The 22,873-nt window shown below is 44.0% G+C and overlaps 1 protein-coding gene across 3 annotated transcripts; it reads right to left on the minus strand.

Annotated features, from left to right (window-relative positions):
* Nucleotides 1–7,860: 7,860 nt before the first annotated feature.
* Nucleotides 7,861–13,523, minus strand: LOC125287704 (butyrophilin-like protein 2). Of its 3 annotated transcripts, none has more exons than XM_048233678.1 (6): nucleotides 13,314–13,523; nucleotides 13,024–13,064; nucleotides 12,687–12,720; nucleotides 12,113–12,457; nucleotides 8,752–8,808; nucleotides 7,861–8,450 (listed from the first exon to the last, which is right to left on the minus strand). In XM_048233678.1, the coding sequence occupies exons 3-6, from the start codon at nucleotides 12,715–12,717 to the stop codon at nucleotides 8,314–8,316; spliced, it is 570 nt and encodes a 189-aa protein (XP_048089635.1). In that variant the 5' UTR covers nucleotides 12,718–12,720; nucleotides 13,024–13,064; nucleotides 13,314–13,523; the 3' UTR covers nucleotides 7,861–8,313. The 3 variants fall into 3 exon arrangements, with proteins under 3 accessions (XP_048089635.1, XP_048089634.1, XP_048089633.1); XM_048233677.1 differs by having other exon boundaries at nucleotides 13,039–13,123; XM_048233676.1 differs by having other exon boundaries at nucleotides 13,024–13,123.
* Nucleotides 13,524–22,873: the final 9,350 nt, after the last annotated feature.

The following is a 22,873-nucleotide window of genomic DNA, read 5'->3' on the forward strand; positions in this document are numbered from 1 at the left end:
TCTTGTTGTCCCAGACTCAGCTCTTTAGAGAGCATCTCCTCTCATAGCACCACTTACAACAAGTCTTGCTGATCCTAGCACTTATCAGCCGTCTTGAACTGACACTCAACTGTTTAAAAACAGCCCTCACTGACGCACTTATTCTTACTGTACTCTACCGTTTTTAAATTGTCCTAAAACTTTAAAACTTAACTGTTACCATGTTGTTAGTCGCTTTGGTTAAAAATGCGCCAGCCAAATGTAATGTAATGTAATTGTAATATTTTAGAATATGGGTGATTCTATTAATGATAATTAATAGCTAAAAAAACACAGCTCAAAAAGTACAGTACCTTTAAGGTAAAATTAATTCACAGTAACTTACTGGCAACAATCGGCCAGTAAGTTACTGTGAATACGTTTTACAGTAAATGTACTGTACTTCCATTTACAGTAAATACATAAAATACTGTAAATAGAAGTACAGTACCTTTACTGTAAAGTTAATTCACAGTAACTTACTGGCAACAATTGGCCAGTAAGTTACTGTGAATAGGTTTTACAGTAAAGGCACTGTACTTCCATTTACAGTAAATACATAAAATACTGTAAATAGAAGTACAGTACCTTTACTGTAAAACGTATTAACTTACTGGCCAATTGTTGCCAGTAAGTTACTGTGAATTTTACGGTAATTTTTTTACAGTGTATCATACAATATTATTTACCTTATTATACGGCTCTTCACAATGCAAGTAATGCTCCATTGACTTGAATGGGATTTCCGAAAGTTCTAGCCATAGACTGTATATATAGAACTGGACAGTGTGGCTGCATTCTACAGTGTTCTATGGAATTGAAGCCGCCGAGGCGACGCCATCTTGGAAAATTTGGAGCCAATTTGAAGTGCGGCTGCGCAGCAAAAGTTGAAGCATGCGCAGTGAAGAGGAGTCGCGGTCAGGCACGCCCACTCAGTTGCCACTCAGCGAGTTAAACACGCCCCTTGTCAAGTGAAACCCGCCCCCTTCTCCTTTCCACAACGCAGGTCGACTCGGCGCAGAAGGCTAGCTGGCTGGATGAATTTTGCGGCTGTGAGTTAGCTAAACAGTACAAACAACAATCGGTTTGTTCTTGTCTGGTAAGTGTTGCGTATCAATTGAAAAGTTTTTTTTTGTCTATTGGTGTTCTTAAATACGTCTAAGAGAGCTAACGTTACCGTTAACGGGAGGCTAAGTTAGTCGTTGAAGTGAAGATTAGCACACAGCTCCCGTAACAGTCGATGCATGATATACTTGGTTTTATTAGTTGTTGCTGTTTTCAAATATCTCAATCTTAATGTATGCCATCTCAACATGGAGTAACCATTGACTGTACATGGGGATTAATAACACTAGACAGTCAGTACAGTATATGATGTGATAAAGCAACGCAAGTTAACGTTAACGTAATGTGAAGCATGGACCTCATCAACCCGTCATGTTAATGTAACTACTAGCCAGTTTGCCAGCGTTGCATTTTTTCTAACGTTAACGACAGACACCTGTTAGAGCTACTTCTGTGATGGTAGGTCGGTAGCATAGACTGTAAAAAAAATAGATCGGTAGGTCGGTAGTTGTAGACCGCATAAGTGAATGATCGATAAATGAAACGCCTGCATTAAACACTACGCCAAGAACCAGTCACTTCCCAGGGATATCGATGAACATTTGAGAAAGACCTTAGTTTGTCATCTAACGTCCATGATCAGTGATACTGATAACGTTATTTTTCAAGCTGACGCAAGTTAATAACATTCACACCGCATATTTAAATGTGTAGTTAACATTAGGTAGGCTGTAAAGTTTATTGCACACACATATTTAATTAATTGGTATTACTAGTGGTGTTGAGTGCCTGATTAGATGCTTTGTAATGTTGTAAAATTGTCTGACTAACTTTATTGTAACTTTCCTTTTTTTTACGTAAGATATGGGTGATGGCTGAATGTACTGAGGTGGCGGCAAGGTGGTCTCCATGATCTACATTAGTCTGCAAGCAAGGGAATGCCTACGTGGAAGTGGTTTGGCTGGAGTGGTCTGAGGTGGCATGTCCTCCCCTTTCTCCAAGTCCCCTGACATCCATCTCCTGACATCATCACCCACCGTCACTGGATCAACATGAAGCCCCTTATACATGGGACATGGCACAGCACCACTACGTTCTGAAAACACATGACTTTCAATAACTTGCGTGGCACCAAGAAAAGTCTGCCGCTGCTCTGAACCTTCTGTTAATGTGACATCATTCATACTTGAGTCTGTACACATCCCTTTGTTTCTATTTTCTTTATTGATGTCACCCAAACTTCAACTTTCTGTATGCCCCTGAACTCACACAAATTGTAAATTGCAATGTGCCATTTAACCAGTGGTGTAGTCTAGTTAGTTAGTTAGTTGTAGTGGTGGGTATACTGTGAGCAACCCCAAATGTTATTAAATATGTATCCTTGCCAATTTTAAATGGGTATACTGAGATGATTATGCTTTTTAAATGGGTTTACTGTGTAGTCCTGTGTATCACGTAGACTATACCATACCACGGTCATTTAACTGCCTTGGTATTTAAGTCAGAGGCCATTGCTTAGTATTTAACTGTAGCCTACACAAAGATGTAGACGTTACTAAAATAATAATTATTTGTTGATACTAAATCAATATTGAATGTTTTTTTTTATTTCTTTTGTGTGATATATCATTCAGAATGCTGTAACATGACTGGTCTTCAATCAGCCAAAGAGGACACATCATAACTCCTCTCCTAGTTACTCTCCATTGGCTCCCTATAGTAGCCAGAATTAAATTTAAATCTCTCACTTTGGCCTATAGGACACTGACTGGATCTGCTCCTTGTTATTTTAATTCAATGATCAAGATATACATCCCCAACCGCCCACTGCGGTCTTCTGATGAGCTTCAGTCTTAAACGCTAGGTCAAATTCAAGACTCTTTTCCTCAGTGGTTCCATGTTGGTGGAATGAGTTGCCCAGTGCTCTTCGTTCTTGTGATAGTTTTTGGTCTTTTATGCACTTCTTATACATTATGGTTTGTATGCAGTAGTACTGTTTTATTTTCATTATAGGCTGTTGATTAATTTTACATTTTTTATTATTGATATTCTCTTTAATGTAGTCTTACCATGTTTTTGATATTATTGATTGAATGGGCATTATTATTTATTGCTTTTCCCCCTCATTGTTTATTTCATTAGGCTATTGATTGATCCCTGTTTTAAGTATTATATTGTTTTGTATTTGTTAAGGGTAACCATAACCATCATCATCATAATGTGGTATTTTCTTATGCACTTGAAACAAAGAATAAAAATGTTTCTTTAAACGTAGTACCACTTTAAACACATCACACACTGAACAGCAAAGTAACTTCCTGATTATGTGTAAAATGTTTACAGAGTATACGTTAGACCGGCACATCCGGGAACTTGACTCGTGACAAACGTTCCCGCCCCTTTCGGGGGGAAACAAACAACGCCTCTCATTAACTCCAACGCAAATTAGGGTCGATAAACGTAATTCGTACAGAAATCGCAGGAATAAATAAGAACAATACAATAAACAATTAATATAAAAACACGTCTCTTCAGTATCCCAAGTAGCCTACGAAGTGGTGCAACAACCCCACTCAGTGACCAGAAGTGTCATACGGTCTTCTCTTCTTATGGCTTGTAGCCATAATTTTCTTCTGTCAGGATTTTTTTTGAGGACATGGTAGGCAAAAGAAACTCAGGGAGGGGTTCTTAGCTGTGTGGTTGGTACATGTCTACCGGTTCACTCTGGCTTGTTCTGAGGGAATGTTTTCCCCTCAAAAGGGGCATGGCGCAAACAACCTGCTCTGTGTGACGCGGGTCCGGTTGTAAGTATCCTGATGTAGTAGGTCCATGTTCTCATATTTTTACAGCTGACATGAAGGCTGCAGCATTACATTTTTTATTTATAATGGAGCACCCTCTCTGGTGAAAGACTAGCAAGCCTGTGGTAGAGGCATACGATTACAGACATATTGAGAGAGCCTATCAATGAGTTGTCACAGTTTTCAATTTAGACGTATTATTTTGAAATGGGATACGTCTATGGGAGGATTTACACATTAATGGGAATACCTGATCAAATCATACCAATGCAAAATGCTTCTCCAGCAGTGCAATCGCAGGTAACAACGATACCTTAACTCAGCATTTTCAGATACCGCTGTTATGAGCATACTAAGCAAATTGTCCATTTGTAACTTTGAATCCTACCTCACGTTAAGCTATGGTCCAATAATGTGTTCACTAAAACACAAGTAAAGTTATTTGTCGGGCTGATTCATAAATGGGCATACCGAGGTTGTCGACCTAGCAGGCTAGGTGGCGTTTATTGCCATTCGCAAAACTAAGCAAGAGTTAACGTTAATGAAACTTAACATCGCCTTCTCCAGTGACAAAGTGTATTCAAATGAAGTTGCAACGATGATGGCGGCAATCACTGGTTACGTTAAACCATTTGAAACAAGTAGGACTGTAAATTATGGGGACTATGGCTAACGTCACTTCGGATCAATATAGCTGCTTTGACACAACAGACTGGGAAATGTTTAAGCAGGCAGCCACTTACAACAACCGGACAGACATCGAGGAGTATACAGACACTGTAACCTCTTACATCACCAAGTGCATCGATGATGTGACCCACACAAAAGACATCATCACTGGGCTAACTGGAAGCCATGGCTGACAGGGATGTCCTCAGGCTGCTGAGGGCCAGAGACAAAGCCTACAGAGCTGGGGATGAAGCTGGCATGAAAACAGCGAGAGCCAACCTGTCCCGTGGCATCAAGGAAGCAAAAAAGGAATACACTCACAAGATAACCACCCACTTCAAAGACAGCAGGAACGCACAAAGCCTATGGCAGGGCATTCAGGCCCTCACGGACTACAAGCCCCCACAGAGCTGTGAGAGCAACATCCCTCTGCTCAACAACCTGAACCGCTTCTTTGCTCGCTTTGAAGCACAAAACAGCACCTGCCCACAGAAGACCCATCCCCCCCCTCTACATGAGCAGCCCCTGTGCCTCTCTGCCGACAGCGTGAAGAGGACACTTGCTGCCATCAACACCCGTAAAGGCAACAGGTCCAGACAACATCCCAGGTCGCGGCGCTGAAGGACTGTGCAGGGAGCTTAAGGATGTCTTCACAGACATCTTTAACACTTCCCTGAAGCAAGCCATCGTCCCATCATGTTTCAAAGCTGCCACCATCATACCTGTGCCAAGAAAACTGCTCCATCCTGCTTCAATGACTACCGCCTGTGGCACTGACACCCATCATCATGAAGTGCTTTGAGCGGCTTGTCATGTCACATATCAAAGCCATTCTCCCCCCCCACCCTGGACCCCTTCCAGTTTGCATACCGAGCTAAGCGGTCTACAGAGGATGCAATCTGCTCTGCCCTAAACCCAGCCCTCACCCACCTGGAAAAAAGAGACTCATATGTGAGATTGCTGTTTATAGACTTCAGTTCTGCATTCAACACCATAATACCACAACAACTCATCTGCAAACTTGACAAACTGGGACTCAGTACCTACCTCTGCAACTGGCTACTGGACTTCCTCTGTCAGAGGCCCCAAGTAGTACGTGTTGGCAACAATACCTCAAGCAGCATCACACTGAGCACAGGGGCCCCCCAAGGCTGCGTGCTCAGTCCGCTGCTCTTCACCCTGCTGACGCATGACTGCACTGCAACCTACAGCAACAATCACATAGTGAAATTTGCTGACGACACAACTCTGGTGGGTCTCATCACCAAGGGCGACGAGACTCAATACAGGTTGGAGGCTCGACCATCTGACCACGTGGTGCAGGGACAACAACCTCCTGCTGAACGTCAGCAAGACCAAAGAGATTGTTGTTGACTTCCGGAGAGGTCACACCCAACACCTGCCACTGACCATCGACGGTGCTGTGGTGGAGAGAGCGAGCAGCACCAAATTCCTGGGGGTGCACATCAGTGAAGACCTCTCCTGGACCACCAACACTGCATCACTGGCTTAAGAGAGCTCAGCCCGCCTGTACTTCCTCGCGGAAACTCAGGCGCAGCAAGTGCTCCACCAGCCATCATGACCACATTCTACCGAGGCACCATCGAGAGCATCCTCTCCAGCTGTATCGCTGTGTGGGGCGGAGGCTGCACTGAATACAACAGGAAAGCCCTGCAGCGCCATAGTGAACACAGCTGGAAGGATTATTGGTGCTTCACTCCCCCCCTGAAGGACATGTACACCACCCACCTCACCCGCATAAGGCGACCAAAATTGTGAGTGATGCAAGTCACCCCCAGCTCACAATCTGTTTGATCTACTGCCCTCTGGGAAGAGGTACAGAAGCCTGCGCGCTCCCGCACTACCAGACTCACCAACAGCTTCATACACCAAGCCGTAAGGGATGCTGAACTCTCTCCCTCCTCTCCCCCCTCCACCCTCAGCTACATAACATCCTGGACATTGGACCCAAAATGGCCGCCTGCACTACTCCACTTGCACACTTTACAACTGGTGTTGTTGTCCTGAAACACAACACTTCTGCTGCTCTTACATAACTTGCACCACTATGCCACTTTCTTCTTACTTAGGTCAAACAGAACTACCCAAGCCTTTTATTGGCCTGAATTTGCACTAGTATTTTTATTGACTGTCTATGCACAATTTCAACCACATTTTGCTGCTCTTATTTTTTCATTATTATATGTGCCCTCTTATTTACTTATTTACTTACTTTTGTTTACTTAAATGTTATGTTTGTCTGTGGACCTAAATTGGTAAAATATGTCTTGTCTTCACCGTGGGATAGTGAGAAACGTAATTTCGATCTCTTTGTATGTCTGGAACATGTGAAGAAATTGACAATAAAGCTGACTTTGACTTTGACTTTGATATAGCAGCCCTTTTACTTTACCTATCAACTGGCTAATGCTAGCATGATGTAGCATGCTATGAGCTAATATACTTAGCATCTACGAAAGAACAGCACATATCTTTTTTCACAAAGAATCTGTAACAACTAACAACGATGTATGACTCTTACAAACAACTACACAAAATGTATGACTATCAATATGTATTTAGTCAGACTGTGATAAGATATAGTCCTTCTAATGATAATGACAGCAACACTTATTTAGGTTAGATTATGTGTTGAAATCAGGTGTCGTTAAAATAAGTGAGCGATGGCGTGGCAGTGTCTGCAGCCTAGTATAGTATAATAGTTTGAGGTGAGAAAAGTGACACGGAAAGTTGGCTACTTGGCCATTGAAATACATGGGGATGGGCGGAGTTACACATTGTACTGCAGCCAGCCACCAGGGGCTCTGAACTAACGCCTCCACTCTTAACAGACGGCACACTGTCCAGTTCTATATGTACAGTCTATGGTTCTAGCGGTCATTATTTCTTGGGAAAGGACCTCTGAAAACAAGAATGACCGCTGTCAATGGCAACGGAGTTTGTGCTTGGAACTTCATTCAAAACCTGTGAAAGTGACGGTTGAAGCAGTGTTCCTTCTGATCAGCTGTGTTCTAAAGAATGTTTGATTCAAGTTCAGCGTGTGTTACGAACTATTTGTTTCTCAGCAAAAGCCACGACGAAAAAACGGGTAAAGAAATAAGTTTATTTTTTTTATAAAGAGACATATCATGGAGTTTATTTTTTCGTTTTGGCAGTCAGTAGTTCAGGGTAAAAATAATCTAATGGAGTAGAACGCCGCTATGTCATCATGGGAGGTAGGCTAAGCGCCCTTCAGGGTAGGAAATTACAAGACCCCAATTTTGAAGCTATTTGTAACTATGTTCCGCCCCTGTCGGGACTTATTTTCCCATAATGACCGACGTTCTATACATTATCCCTTACTTAACATTATTAGTAACAAAGGCTCTAAGACACATGCATTCAAACGTTAAAATCTATCTTCAGAAACGTTCTGAAGGTCACTCCAACAGCATGCTCATAATGGGCCTGACGGGTGATGGGTCTTGTTTTCTGAACATAGTTCATACTATATACCGTCAAGGTCTTTCTAGTCAGTTCCTCAATCGTCTTCAGGTATAGGCCTATACAACAACCTTCTATTACAACACTGGGAAAGTAGCTCTTTTTTCTTAAACAAAGTCACAGTACATGCAACATTTTAAATGGTCAAAATGACCAGCGCTGTAGTTCTAGTGTTCATTTCCCCAATGCTCATGGCAATGAAGTTGAATCTAATCTAAACTGATCTACTGTACAATGGGGGCTACTCCACTGGTCATCATCCCACACTACTCCATCCTCTCCTTGGTGTTTTCTGCCGCCGCTGTCTGATGCTGTCTCTCCTCAGCTGCCGCGGCCTCAGCGTGGGGACGGACTGATGCTCTGGAGGAGTCTCACTGGTCCCCCGCCCTGCCACTGCAGACAAACACAGAGGCACCCATAGATCAGAACACTCCTGGTCAATAGAACACTGCTGGTCAATGGAACACTCCTGGTCAATAAAAAAAGAGATGAAGAATCAGACTATGCCCAATGTTAGTCACAGAGTGAGGCCAAATTTATAACCACCATTATTCTTGAATGAATTCTGTGAACCTGAATTTTTAGGCTGATTGAGCTATGGGTTGGAATATGAAATAGAAAATTAAAAAAAACAGATAACAGTGTTACAGAAAGAAAAAAATTGTACTGAAATTATAGTGAACATTTGACTTACTACTCGGTTTGATGTAAACAGATGCACTATGAACTCTCCTGAGAGGGACTTTTTCATCTGAAAGAAATTCAAACATTGAAACACTGATATAGGTACGAAGTTGACTGCAGATTTTTCTGATGTCATCCTACAGTTGCTGAGTGACATTTGAATGAGATGACCGTTATGTTCAAAATTAAGAGACCACTGGAAACTCCAGAGCTATCCTTGATTATCTTTTCCAAATGTCTCTCCAAGTACAGGTGCATCTCAAAAAATTACAATATGGAACTTCCATAATTTATTTCAAAAACGTCAAACTTTCATATAGAGTAATATAGATTCATTACACATAAAGTGAAATATTTCAAGCCTTTTTTTGTTTTAATCTTGTTTATTCGAATTTTGATGATTGTGTTTGCAGCTCATGGAAATCCAAAATCCAAAATATTAGAATGAAGAAAGAAATGTCAACCTGAGATGTGCTCTAATCAGCTAATTAAATCAAAACACCAGCAATGGTGATATTGTTACTGGCTTTGATCAATCCTGGATAAAGCCAGTAGACTTCAAGGTAATTGATGAGAAGATGGAATGAAATAGGAAATGGAATAGGAAAAGGGTAAAAGCGAACAAACCGGTTCGTAAGCAGGTAAAAGTGTGGCCTGAGGGAGCCTCCGATGCTCTTCAAGACTGCTTTGACACAACAGACTGGGAAATGTTTAAGCAGGCAGCCACTTACAACAACCGACAGACATAGAGGAGTATACAGACACTGTAACCTCTTACATCACCAAGTGCATCGATGATGTGACCCACACAAAAAGACATCATCACTGGGCTAACTGGAAGCCATGGCTGACAGGGATGTCCTCAGGCTGCTGAGGGCCAGAGACAAAGCCTACAGAGCTGGGGATGAAGCTGGCATGAAAACAGCGAGAGCCAACCTGTCCCGTGGCATCAAGGAAGCAAAAAAGGAATACACTCACAAGATAACCACCCACTTCAAAGACAGCAGGAACTCACAAAGCCTATGGCAGGGCATTCAGGCCCTCACGGACTACAAGCCCGCCACACAGAGCTGTGAGAGAGCAACATCCCTCTGCTCAACAACCTGAACCGCTTCTTTGCTCGCTTTGAAGCACAAAACAGCACCTGCCCACAGAAGACCCATCCCCTCTACATGAGCAGCCCCCTGTGCCTCTCTGCCGACAGCGTGAAGAGAGGACACTTGCTGCTATCAACACCCGTAAGGCAACAGGTCCAGACAACATCCCAGGTCGCGGCGCTGAAGGACTGCGAGGGGAGCTTTAAGGATGTCTTCACAGACATCTTTAACACTTCCCTGAAGCAAGCCATCGCCCCATCATGTTTCAAAGCTGCCACCATCATACCTGTGCCAAGAAAAACTGCTCCATCCTGCTTCAATGACTACCGCCCTGTGGCACTGACACCCATCATCATGAAGTGCTTTGAGCGGCTTGTCATGTCACATATCAAAGCCATTCTCCCCCACCCTGGACCCCTTCCAGTTTGCATACCGAGCCAAGCTGCCTACAGAGGATGCAATCTGCTCTGCCCTCCACCCAGCCCCTCACCCACCTGGAAAAAAAGAGACTCATATGTGAGATTGCTGTTTATAGACTTCAGTTCTGCATTCAACACCATAATACCACAACAACTCATCTGCAAACTCGACAAACTGGGACTCAGTACCTACCTCTGCAACTGGCTACTGGACTTCCCTCTGTCAGAGGCCCCAAGTAGTAATGTGCTGTTGGCAACAATACCTCAAGCAGCATCACACTGAGCACAGGGGGCCCCCAAGGCCGCGTGCTCAGTCCGCTGCTCTTCACCCTGCTGACGATGACTGCACTGCAACCTACAGCAACAATCACATAGTGAAATTTGCTGACGACACAATCCTGGTGGGTCTCATCACCAAGGGCTTAATTTAGACTCAATACAGGTTGGAGGTCGACCATCTGACCACGTGGTGCAGGGACAACAACCTCCTGCTGAACGCCAGCAAGACCAAAAGAGATTGTTGTTGACTTCCGGAGAGGTCACACCCAACACCCGCCACTGACCATCGACGGGTGCTGTGGTGGAGAGAGCTGCAGCACCAAATTCCTGGGGTGCACATCAGCGAAGACCTCTCCTGGACCACCAACACTGCATCACTGGCGAAGAGCTCAGCGCCGCCTGTACTTCCTGCGAAACTCAGGCGAGCAAGTGCTCCACCAGCCATCATGACCACATTCTACCGAGGCACCATTGAGAGCATCCCTCTCCAGCTGTATCGCTGTGTGGGGAAGCTGCACTGAATACAACAGGAAAGCCCCTGCAGCGCATAGTGAACACAGCTGGAAGGATCATTGGTGCTTCACTCTCCCCTGAAGGACATTTACACCACCCACCTCCTGCAGGCGACCAAAAAATTGTGAGTGATGCAAGTCACCCCGCTCACAATCTGTTTGATCTACTGCCCTCTGGGAAGAGGTACAGAAGCCTGCGCCCCGCACTACCAGACTCACCAACAGCTTCATACACCAAGCTGTAAGGATGCTGAACTCTCCCCTCCTCTCCCTCCACACTCAGCTACATAACATCCTGACATTGGACCCACAATGGTCGCCTGCACTACTCCACTTGCACACTTGAACACTTGCACACTTGTACACTTTTACAACTTGGTGTTGTTGTCCTGAAAACACAACACTTCTGCTGCTCTTACATAACTTGCACCACTATGCCACTTTCTTCATTACTCAGGTCAAACAGAACTACCCAAGCCTCTTATTGGCCTGACTTTGCACTAGTTTTTATTGACTGTCTATGCACAATTTCAACAAAATTTTGCTGCTCTTATTTTTTCATTATTATATGTGCCCTCTTATTTACTTATTTACTTACTTTTTTGTTTACTTGAATGTTATGTTTGTCTGTGGACTTAAAATTGGTAAAATATGTCTTGTCTTCACCGTGGGATAGTGAGAAACGTAATTTCGATCTCTTTGTATGTCTGGAACATGTGAAGAAATTGACAATAAAGCTGACTTTGACTTTGACTTTGACTTTGACATCATGTGGTCACCATGTGTCATAGTGCAAGGGGGAAGTGCCAAAGGCTCAGATCAACACCCATCATGCACCATCTTACAGTCCAATAACAACATCCACTCTCAAATAACAATGTTCAGATCTCTTTCCATAAAAAAAGCCACAAAAACTTAAAAGTCACATCTAGACAAGCAGTGTTTCATCAAAAAGTCTCCACATTGATGTGGACAAAACACACACACTATGCAGAAATGCACACATAGACATACATTGGTCTTAGTTCACAAGAAAGTTAACAAAAATAAACTATTCTGCTCACCTTGGATTGTTTTGACGTATAGCCACAGTGTCTCCTCCAGTTTAAAGTCTCCATGAATGACCTGGCACCTGTAAATCCCACTCTCTGAGTGTGTGACGTGTCTCAGTCTCAGAGAGACGTTTCCTCTCTGCAGGTCCTCAGTAAGGATGCTCACTCTGCCCTCGTAGCCTCTCCCCTCTGTCCCCTGTCCATTCTTATACAGGTAAATACAGTCTGTCCTCTTCAGCCACTTCACTTCCATGGCAACCACACTGGTCTCCATAGAGAGGTGACATGACAGAGTAACATCATCACCAGGGTCAGTGTGGATGTCAGCAGGAGAGGGGATCACCAGTTTGAACACATCTGTGGGGATGTGCATGTGACAGAGGCATATGGATAGACAGACTGTAACATGTGCTATTCAACCAGAGCCATCAACCACATATCAGAGGATGAGTTACAATTTCATAAGAAAAGTTACAATGTCATATGAATTTCACCGTGATGTCCACAGATTAACACTTAAATCATTACTTATAGTATATAAAATAACAGTTATGATGTAACAATATAATAATTGCAATAAGCTCACTGTTATGCCTGGAAGCTTTCATGTCTTTCATCAACTGTTGAGCAGAACATCATACATTTCTTTTATATTTAGTGTACAGGTGGCATAATGTGAATAGACATTGGAAGAAACATTTTCTGTTGAAAAATGCTAAATCTTCGCTACAAACTTTGTAGGAAGCAAAACTTTCACAAAAGAGTTGGCTAAGGTCTGTAAATTCATAAAGGTTGTACATTTTCTTGCAAGTTTTACTATAGTCGTTGTTCATCATGAAAAACGCTGTTCACTGTACACATTGTTGAAGGCTTACATACTGCATGACCATTATAATTTCACTAAAATACTGAAATATGCTCACATGTGTGAAGTTCACCTCATTCAGCTGAAGGTCATGCAACCCTGAGGAAACATGCATGGCCCAATTATAGGCAATATCTTCTTTTCCCACCCTGAAAAGGCTGCACAAAGAAAACACTAATGCCAATCAAACTTTAACAACTACAAAACTATAACTGTATTACCAATCAGCATTTAGAATACAGCATATTGAAGACTCCTATTCCTATGCACACATACATAAACAGATATGCAATATTTGCAATAAATGCAATATTTGCCTGTTCAAAAAGCCTACGTATAAACACCTACGTCTGAGTTATGATAAACTATTTGTCAAGTAAATGGTTTCCATTGCTTCTCCTTTGTGCAGAGTAATAACCCATGTCCTGTTCTTTTCGAGTGCAGCTGAACTCTGAGCTTTTCCATCAGCTGCACTCACTCTTTTGAATTCTTCCTGGTTACTGGTAAAGGAATGCAGTATAACCTGTTGCATGATGGAACACACAGTTTACATTCGGGTCACAGTCACACGCAAAGACCTTCAGCACCTTTTTCACACCGTTTTTTAGACAACTATAACAACTATTAGTATTATTATAACAACAAGATGTACCACAGAGCGGTACAAAATATGACCGCCACCCCAGTCCTGCACATTCTCTCCGCAAAAATAAATCACTCTTGTCAATTTGTTGCACACGCATAAATACACACATACACACACACACACACACACATATAAACACACAGTAGACGTGCAGGCATATGTACACACGCAAATAAAGAAAAAGTACCCACACACTGTTGCTGCTGCTCCCGAAGTGATTTATTTGTCTTCGACAAAGACCAACATTGGTCGAAACGTTGTGTAATAAATCACTTCGGGTGCAGCAGCAACAGTGTGCGGGTACTTTTTCTTTATTTCACGGATCTACTTTACCCTGCAGCTGTACTAAGTTGGATGTGCGTGCACCTTCTGCTACTTTATATGTACACACGCACTCACACGCACAGACTCACATGCACACACACACACAGCCACGCACCCACAGACTCACACACACACACACACACACGTAGGCCCGCACACGCACGCCATGCACACACACACAAACATGTACTGTAGGCCTACACTCACATAAAAACACACACACATGCAGGCAAGCAGGTACACGCACACACACACACCAATAACCCCACACACCCACAGGCACATAAATCACACACACATATGCAGACAAGCAGACACACGCACACACACACACACACACACACACCATCACCCCCACACACACATTCACAAGCAAAAACACACACACAGAGAAGCACACATATACACTGTAAATGAAAAGTTAGGGCTTTCCAATCTATCAAACCCTATTACGTTACACAGTTTCACAGACTCACACGCACACACATTTATCAAACCATATTACAACGTTTCACTGACTCACACGCACACACACACACGCAGGTCCGCACACGCACACCATGCATACACACACACACACAAACACGTACACGCACGCATGCACAAACACCATCACCCCCCCACACACACACTCACAAGCGAAACTTACGTGGTACGTGTGTGTGTGTGTATTTTTGTATTATAGCCTCAGATTCATTGAATAGAACTGAACTTGCATACGCCAGAAGGAAGCTCTACTTTGGGTTCCACAAATGCTCTGGAAAATGTAGCTTCTGTAGAAGCTATGCACTACATGGTAAGACAGCTAAGCTATATCTGCTTCAGAAAAAATACTTATGCTAAAACCAAGCTACTGAGAATTGTAGTTACAGTAAGCTAGTAGCTTCGCTACAAGTAGCCTAGTTATTGTAAGCTACTGCCCATCACTTGTTGCATGCGTGTCTGTCAGTGCCCTCGTGCCAAGTTTGTTTTTTCAATAAAATATCTTAAGTTTCAGATGTGGTATAATGTACCAGTATTGATTCACTGATTCATGTGTGCATGGCGTGTCACTTCACAATGTCGCAGGCAAAAGCGTCAGTTGTTTGACTGAAAAGGGTTAGTGAGCGTAATCCTGGTAGAAGTTTGCACAGGTGTTAAAACTGCAAGGTGTAGGCCAATGCACCATATGTCAGGTGACATTGTGGATTTCATAGATGCCAGTTGAATTTTGAACCTGAGCATTAATTGACTTAAAGATGGAAAAAATATATATCTGCATATAACTGGATAAACCATCCCATGTCATATGACACATAGACATAAATAATATTAATAATTTAAATGCCCTTCTGCCACTGGACCGCTGGATAACTTTTGTGGTTGTTTGATCAATGGCTCATCAAAAAGAGAAATTTAAACAGTCATGTGATCATACACAAGCATGAATATTTTTTAAATTATAATCCATATTTACTCATTTGCTCACTCCAAACAAGAGACTGTTTTTTTTTTTTACAATATTAAACTGTTTGGAAAGGAACCAGAACAGAGCTTTCTTATTCTTCTCTTTGGCTGTTCTGCAGTTTTGCAGCTCTATTATGCTGCGAGTAGCATATACCTGCAGTCCAATAGGCAAACATTGCACAGAGCTTAGTCAAGCCATCCTTGAGTGCTATCAGATTAGCATGGTTGATAAGGTCTTTGGCCAGGGTCCTGAAAACCCCTTGTGCAGGAATGACAGCTCAGGAGTCAAGCAGGATTCTGTTCTGCATACGTGCATCCCCATGTTTCCCCAACTCTGCCTACTAGGCAATCCAGTTTGACACTGCTTGCTTATGAAGCTAAATGTGCAGAAGCATCCACAGGAAAAAAAAATTCCAGAAATGATTTGGAAACCTCCATCCTGCAGGTCAGTCAGGATTAAATCACTACTACCAACCTATTGCAACTGAACTTTGTGCATTAAAGGTAGGCCACAAGTCACTCTACAATGAAACATGTGCAACGGCAGTATGTCAGGCAAGACATGTGGATTCAGAGAGTTCTGCATGTCACTAACAAACACAAAAGCTTCCAAGATGGATGAGATTGACACAAGAGCCTAGAAACTAAGTTTGTGTCGTGAGGTTTTGGTCCTGATGGACCGCAGCCTCCTGCCGGAGTGGAGTGGAGTGGTTCAAAAAAGGGGGTCCAGGGTGGGAGGGGTCAGCCACAATCCTACCTGCCCGCCCCAGGGCCCTGGAGGCATGCAGGTCGTGGAGGGATGGCAGACAGTAGCCAATCACCCTCTCAGCAGAGGGGTAACCATGTTTTTTCTCAGAAGGTATAAACCATGGTTTTTCCTAACCCAACTTCATCGACTGTTAAAAAACAGTAGTTACACGGTTACCATGCCTGGGCCTCTGCTGAGGTAGGGGAGGAGGGACTGGAGGTCTGGGGCTGATGGATTGGGGCACAGGGGATGGTAACAGGCCTGTCCCATTGTCTTTCAAGGCGGCAGTAGAACTCGTTCAGGTCATTAGTCAGTCGTAAGTTGTTTGTAGAGTGGGGGGCTTTTGATTTGTAGTTTGTGATCTGTCTGAGACCCTTCCAGACCGAGGCGGAGTTGTTATCTGAGAACTGCTGTTGTAGTTTCCCAGAGTACAGTCGTTTAGCATCTCTCACCGCCTTGCTAAACCTGGGTTTGGCCTCTTTAAACCGGTCCTTGTCCCCACTCCTAAACACTTCAATTGAATGTGTTTAAAACAGGGCTTTGAACCAGATTTTTTGCCAATTGGTTCGTTTTGAACAGAAACAGAATTTTAACGTTTCCGGTTTTGGTTCCCACCCTAACATTGACGTTCCGGAACCGGTTAGAACAAAAAAACTAATGTTCCTGAACTGGTTAATAACATTTCATGTCAGCTGTCGGACAAAAATATATGTATGCTTTCAAACTGGCTATTAATAGTCACAATATTGTCTTTTTCTCTATCCTACAGCAAACATAATAAAACACTAGGCCTCTGCTTTATACAAGCTGCACCAGTGTCTTCCTATAGCCTTTAGCCTGAATAATTTTCTGGTCAAACAAAAAATGCTGTCATATATACAGTATATTTTTGGTGGGTACTGTAATATTGGATTCTTGGATGCCTTCCCATTGTCTAAATGCCAAAATGAGGACTATTACGTTTTTCCAAATAAATTAAAGCTGTAGCCTTAATGTTAATGCCCAACAATGTTTGTCACAGCCTAGTAAAAAGAGAAAACAGGTGAAATGAAATCATTGAGATTTGTTTTTGATTGCCTGCTAGGGTCAAGCTCTGTCTGTCTGCACTCTCCATGCATTCACTGAATGACAGGAGGTGACCCTCACCATTTCATTGAAGACACAATCCTTCCCAGGAACAAAAAAAAGAACCGGCATTAACTGGTTACCACTATTTAAAAAAATCGTTTCTGTTCCGGAACATAAAAAATCATAAAAAGTTTCTGGTTTCGTTTTGTTCCTAGCAAAATGGCAAAAGTTTCTGGTTTTCAATTTCGTTCCATGAACCAGTTCAAAGCCTTGGTTTAAAATGGTCATGCATGCACACATCCTTCGCATGCATCCACAGACAAAATAATCATATTAGTTGAAAGGCTCGCTGATGGATGTCTCTATGCTCCTAACCTTTCTAAACTTGTGCAGTTAAACAAGGGGGCATGTTATCAAAATGTGAGAAGGACCCTCACTGACTCCTACTCTCATATGATGCCAACATCTCCAGTCCTCCTTTCTAGATTTTACACTGAGGAGAAGAAATCAGAATCCAAAAGAACTACATAATTAAATTATCCAGATAATACTGCCACTGGGTGAATGAAGAAGGATAGTGACATTAATAGTATTATTCAGAAGATTTTTTGGATGGTGTGATGATATCTACCTGGTGGTTAATGTTGAGAAGACAGAGGAGATGGTGTTTGACCCTAGAGGAGTGGATCATCACATATTTCTTTGGAATTGAGTAAAGAACTGCATTTACATCATTGTTTACAATTTTCTACACCTTTGTGTGGCTATAACCAGAATAAAGTCATCTGGCATGTCTCTTTATACAAATATTTGCCATTTTTATTGTTTCTGGCAAAGATTTCATGTGTATTTTGAGCTGTTGATCATAAAATAAACAGCTGCAAAACACGCACAGTGACTATTAAGTGACTGCACTTACAAACTAACTTACTAGGGAGAAGGAGAGACGCCGGTGCAGCTCAGATGTCTTCTTAATTTTCAATTTATTTAGTAAAAGGTGCAGAACATACGACTAACGGTTCGATGTAGTCACATCTTCATCAGAGTCCTGGTAAACTAACTTACTACTTTGGATGTCAAATTTGGCACAAAATTCTCAATCAAAGACAAACGCTGAGTGCCTCACATATACAGTCAGCCAGAGAGAATGCGAACAAATCTGCTGCAAAACACTGCAATTGCAGTTGACGCAGTTGAACTAACACAATTTGTTGGCATTACGGGTTTAAACACATTCAATTCACGTAAAGCTATTCCAGTGTTTCTCCATGGTACAGCAAATCTAAAATTAGTTCAGTGCTCAGCTTGACATTGTCCATCATAATCAAGTTTTTGGGGGGTTTCTTCAGGAAAATCTAAACTTTTTTGTTGTTGCCCAGACTAGAACCAGACCAGACTAGACTAGAGTAATCCTGTGTCATGCAATATTTGAGAGCCAAATCAGATGTGGGTGTAAAAGCACAGTGTGAATAGAGGGTGTTGTTCCTTCATAAATAATCAGTGTAGATGCCCTGGGTAGATGAGATTGGCATGAGGTTCCACAGACAATAATGCAGTTCCACAACTCTCCATGGAAAAACTACACTATGAAAAACTATTGTGTGTGTTTGTGTTTTTTTTTTTTGGGGGGGGGGGGGTTGAAGGATCAAAACAAAAAACAATGGTTCTGTGTCATCCTTGTCGGGCTATATGCCCAACAAGTTTCATGCACCCCGGTCTTTCAGTGTCCCGGGAATCCACAGCCCTTCCTCAGACGTGACTCATCTGAGGGAGGGCTTACCCCAAAATGGCAGGGAGGGCTACCCCGAAACGTCACATTATCATCTCCAACTCCTCTTTCAGGCGCTCTCTTCCTCTCTCTTTTTTTAAACACATTCCTGTGAGAGAAGCTGTTTGTGATCATCACCAAAAAGTTCGTCTGATATGAAAGGCATGAGCATGACTGGGCATGGAAGTGGAACTTTCTTTGCAATTGCATCCGCTTGCATCAAAGTTTTGATCATTTGCATCACTTGTCTTACCCTTTCATGCTCTGTTGGTGTTGGAAGACGTTACTACAGGCAAGATGTTTGTGAAGAAGAGCAGCATCCTTTGGGTTGCTACATGAAGACTATACCATCTGTAGAGGCTAAGCCTAAACGTAAAGCCCCGAGGGGTTACTAGACAGGGCACCTAACTGACGCGCTTTATAACTACTTGCGTTACTTGATTCTATGAAATGCAGTCCATATGTGATATGCCGTTTAAAGATGTTTATTGCTACCCACAGGTTTGTATTCCAATAATCCAGTGTTCAAGTGTAACCAATGTGCAACTCGTTTTGCTGGGGAGCTATGCTGTGGCTGTTCAACAAACAAGGCTGGCGACCGAATTATGCAAATCCAATATATTTATTTAATACAATATTTTAAAAAAAGACACAGTCCATAAGTAGAGAAGGCACCAGTTCACAGGTAGGGGGCTATTCTGCTGGTGGTGGGCAGGCGCATCCGATCCGAGGAGAGGCGAGGGAGGGGGGCAGTGTTCAGCTACACGCTGCGCTGATCCAAGGGGAGGGGCGGCCGATAGTCGAGCGGGCGTCCAGGCAGTCCAAACAATCCAGGCAACCCTTTACGTTACACGCGCACTGCTGGAAGAAAGAGAAAACTGATACTAATAGGCCAAACTGCTATAGCCAGTAAGTGTGGACTACAATTCTTAAGCAGTCAATAGTATTCCTAGGGCAATTTACTGAAGAAAAGTCACTGCAACGTCAAAACATAGCACAGCAACATATCAAACTTAAGACGAGGCACACAGTCTTTAAATACACACGGCACGGCACACGAGACACGCGTTGCCACCAGGAGTCTATCAATACGTAAAAACTGTTGTCCACAATCCCACGGCAGTCATGGCAGGAAGGCTAATGGGCATCTGTATGCGGCAACACTGCAGCTCAGGTTGAGGAATGCGATCACTTAACTTGATGGAGGGCGACCGATGTCGCGCCTCCAGATGATACAGCAAGCAGTGAGTTCGTCCGAGGCAACTTCTCGACACCGATCAGGAGCAGACACACAGGAAACTTCACGTCCAATGGATTCTTCTCCACACGCTGCCACAGCCCGCGGCTATAAACACTGTGCACCAAAACTCTACCCCGCTCTCCCGTGTTCTCCCCTTCCTCCAAATGAGCTTGTCTTTTGTCTGTCACAATGCCGCTTCCCTAATCATCCCCAAATCACCACACCTGTGCCTAGAGAGCCCCGTACCCCTCTGTGGCTATCTACAGGTCGCATTACATGCACGTCACACACACACACACCCCCAGATTCCTCAGTCGCACCAGACATTGACAGCCCTCACCCGATCACACCGTTACATCTCATATGCCACATAAATTCACCCGTGACATTCTCCCCCAGAGTGAATGGGTTCTTGTCCCAAGAACCTCCCTTTAGCGTCTATACCTCTCAGGTGGTTTACCCCTGTTGGCCCTCTCCGAGTGGCGAACCACCGACGGCTGTGGGGCCATTGGGTGAGGCAGACCCAGTTGTGAGGCGGCCGGTCGAAGGGTCTCTGCCTGCTGGGCGGCCAGCTGGGGGACCTCGGGCTGCTGGGCGGCCGGCTGGGGGACCTCGGGCTGCTGGGCGGCCGGCTGGGGGACTGGAGTAGCTGACGTACCAATTATTCCTGGGAAGAATTCCCAGTCGGAAGATGGGATAGTAGCTGTGGTGCTTCGCTCCTCAGTGTCAATAGTGGAGTACAGCAAACAAGGCCACAGTTGGTTCCGATGGAGGACGCGCATTGGACCGTCACGGCCTTCTGGTCTCACTTTATAAACAGGGTGACCAGTCTGGGTTTGTCCCACTATCACATATGGCTGACTCTCCCATCGATCCTGCAGTTTTCCCTGCCCTTGTCTTTTTCTATTTAGAATTAACACCCGTTCCCCTGGCAAAAAAGGCGCATCCTTGGCAGTCAGGTCATACAATCTCTTATTCTTATCAGCCGCTTTTTTGATATTATCTAAAGCTTTAGCATAGGCATAGGCTAACTGCTGTTGGTGTCGCATTACCCACTCTGCTGTGTCCCCTCCAACAGTGGTGGCCACTGCCCCGAGCGCCATTTCAACAGGTAACCTTACGTGTCGCCCAAACATAAGATATGTCGGTGCGTACCCCGTGGAAGTGTGAATGCTATTGTTGTATGCTTGGGTCAACGACGGCAAATATTCTGTCCACTTAGTCTGTTGGTCTTGCTCTAAAGTGCCCAAAAGATTCAAAAGAGTCTGGTTAAATCTTTCACACCCCCCATTCCCTTGCGGGTGATAGGGGGTAGTGCGGGTTTTTTTGCAACCATACAGGCGACAGAGTTCAGTAAACAATTCCGACTGAAAGTTAGCCCCTTGGTCAGAATGAATTGTCTCTGGACAACCAAACGGTTGGAGGACATGCGTCCAAAGAGCCCGCGCCGTTACAAGGGCTGTTTGGTTGGCTGTAGGAACTGCCCAGGCAAACTTGGTAAACAAGTCTGTCATTACTAGTATATTCTGGTAACGGTCAGTTGGTCTACTGAGTGTCAGATAGTCTATTGCCAGAATCTGTAAAGGTGCATGGGGGATAATAGGTACAAGAGGAGCCTTACCTTCTGGCCTTGCCTTTCGCAACACACACCGCGGGCACGTTTGTATCCAGCCCCGCACCATCTCTTCCATATTGGACCAATAGAAATTCCTCCGAAGGAGGTATAAGGTCCTCTCTAGCCCCTGATGACCCGTATGATAATGAAAAGCCTCCCATAGAGAGTATGCGTGTGCAGAGGGGACGACGATTTGTGTGCAAAATTCGAGGGAATGGGGATCTTGGACCCCCCTACAGATAACACCCTCACGCACCTCCAGCCTACTCCATTGGCTAAAGAGACGTTGCACCTCGGGGCCCAGTTTTTTCCTTCCTTCCCCCTTTGGTAATCTGCCCTCTCCCAGGCTAGGGGCGATGATTTGCAAGACTCTGTCTTTCCCTTGCAGCTCTCTCCATCGGCCAGGATCCCACCCCCAACCCTGTGGATGACACAACTCCCCCGCATGCACCCCTACCGCACTAACCAAGAGTTCATCATCTGATATAACAGGGGCCGTACTAGTGGAGGGGACAGGCTGGCTATCCGGCAACCGTGACAGCACATCAGCATTAACATGCTCTTTCCCAGGTCGGTGTGTGATGGTGTAGTCAAAACTGGCCAACTGCGCTACCCACCTTTGCTCCACTGAGCCCAACTTAGCTGAGGGTAAATGCACTAAAGGGCCATTATCAGTCACTACCACAATACGAGCCCCCCAAACAAAATCTTTAAACTTCTCCACGAGGGCCCATTTTAGTGCGAGTAGCTCGAGTTTAAATGAACTGTAGTTTGCATCGTTGCGCTCCGTGGGGTGGAGGCTTCTACTTGCGTACGCTATTACGCGTTCCAGGCCATCTTGCTGTTGGGCCAATACCGCTCCCAAGCCATGGTTGCTAGCGTCCGTATACAAGATAAAAGGCAGTTCGAAATTAGCATAGGCCAGTACAGGTACTTCAAGTAAATGTTGTTTCAGCTGTTGAAACGCTAACTCACAAACAGGTGTCCAGTGTATAGGAGGTGAAGACCGCCCGCGGCTATGGCTGGTACCCACTAGCAGTGCGTTAAGGGGCT

This window comes from Alosa alosa, chromosome 22 (genome assembly GCF_017589495.1).
Source record: "Alosa alosa isolate M-15738 ecotype Scorff River chromosome 22, AALO_Geno_1.1, whole genome shotgun sequence".
Classification (NCBI taxonomy): domain Eukaryota; kingdom Metazoa; phylum Chordata; class Actinopteri; order Clupeiformes; family Clupeidae; genus Alosa; species Alosa alosa.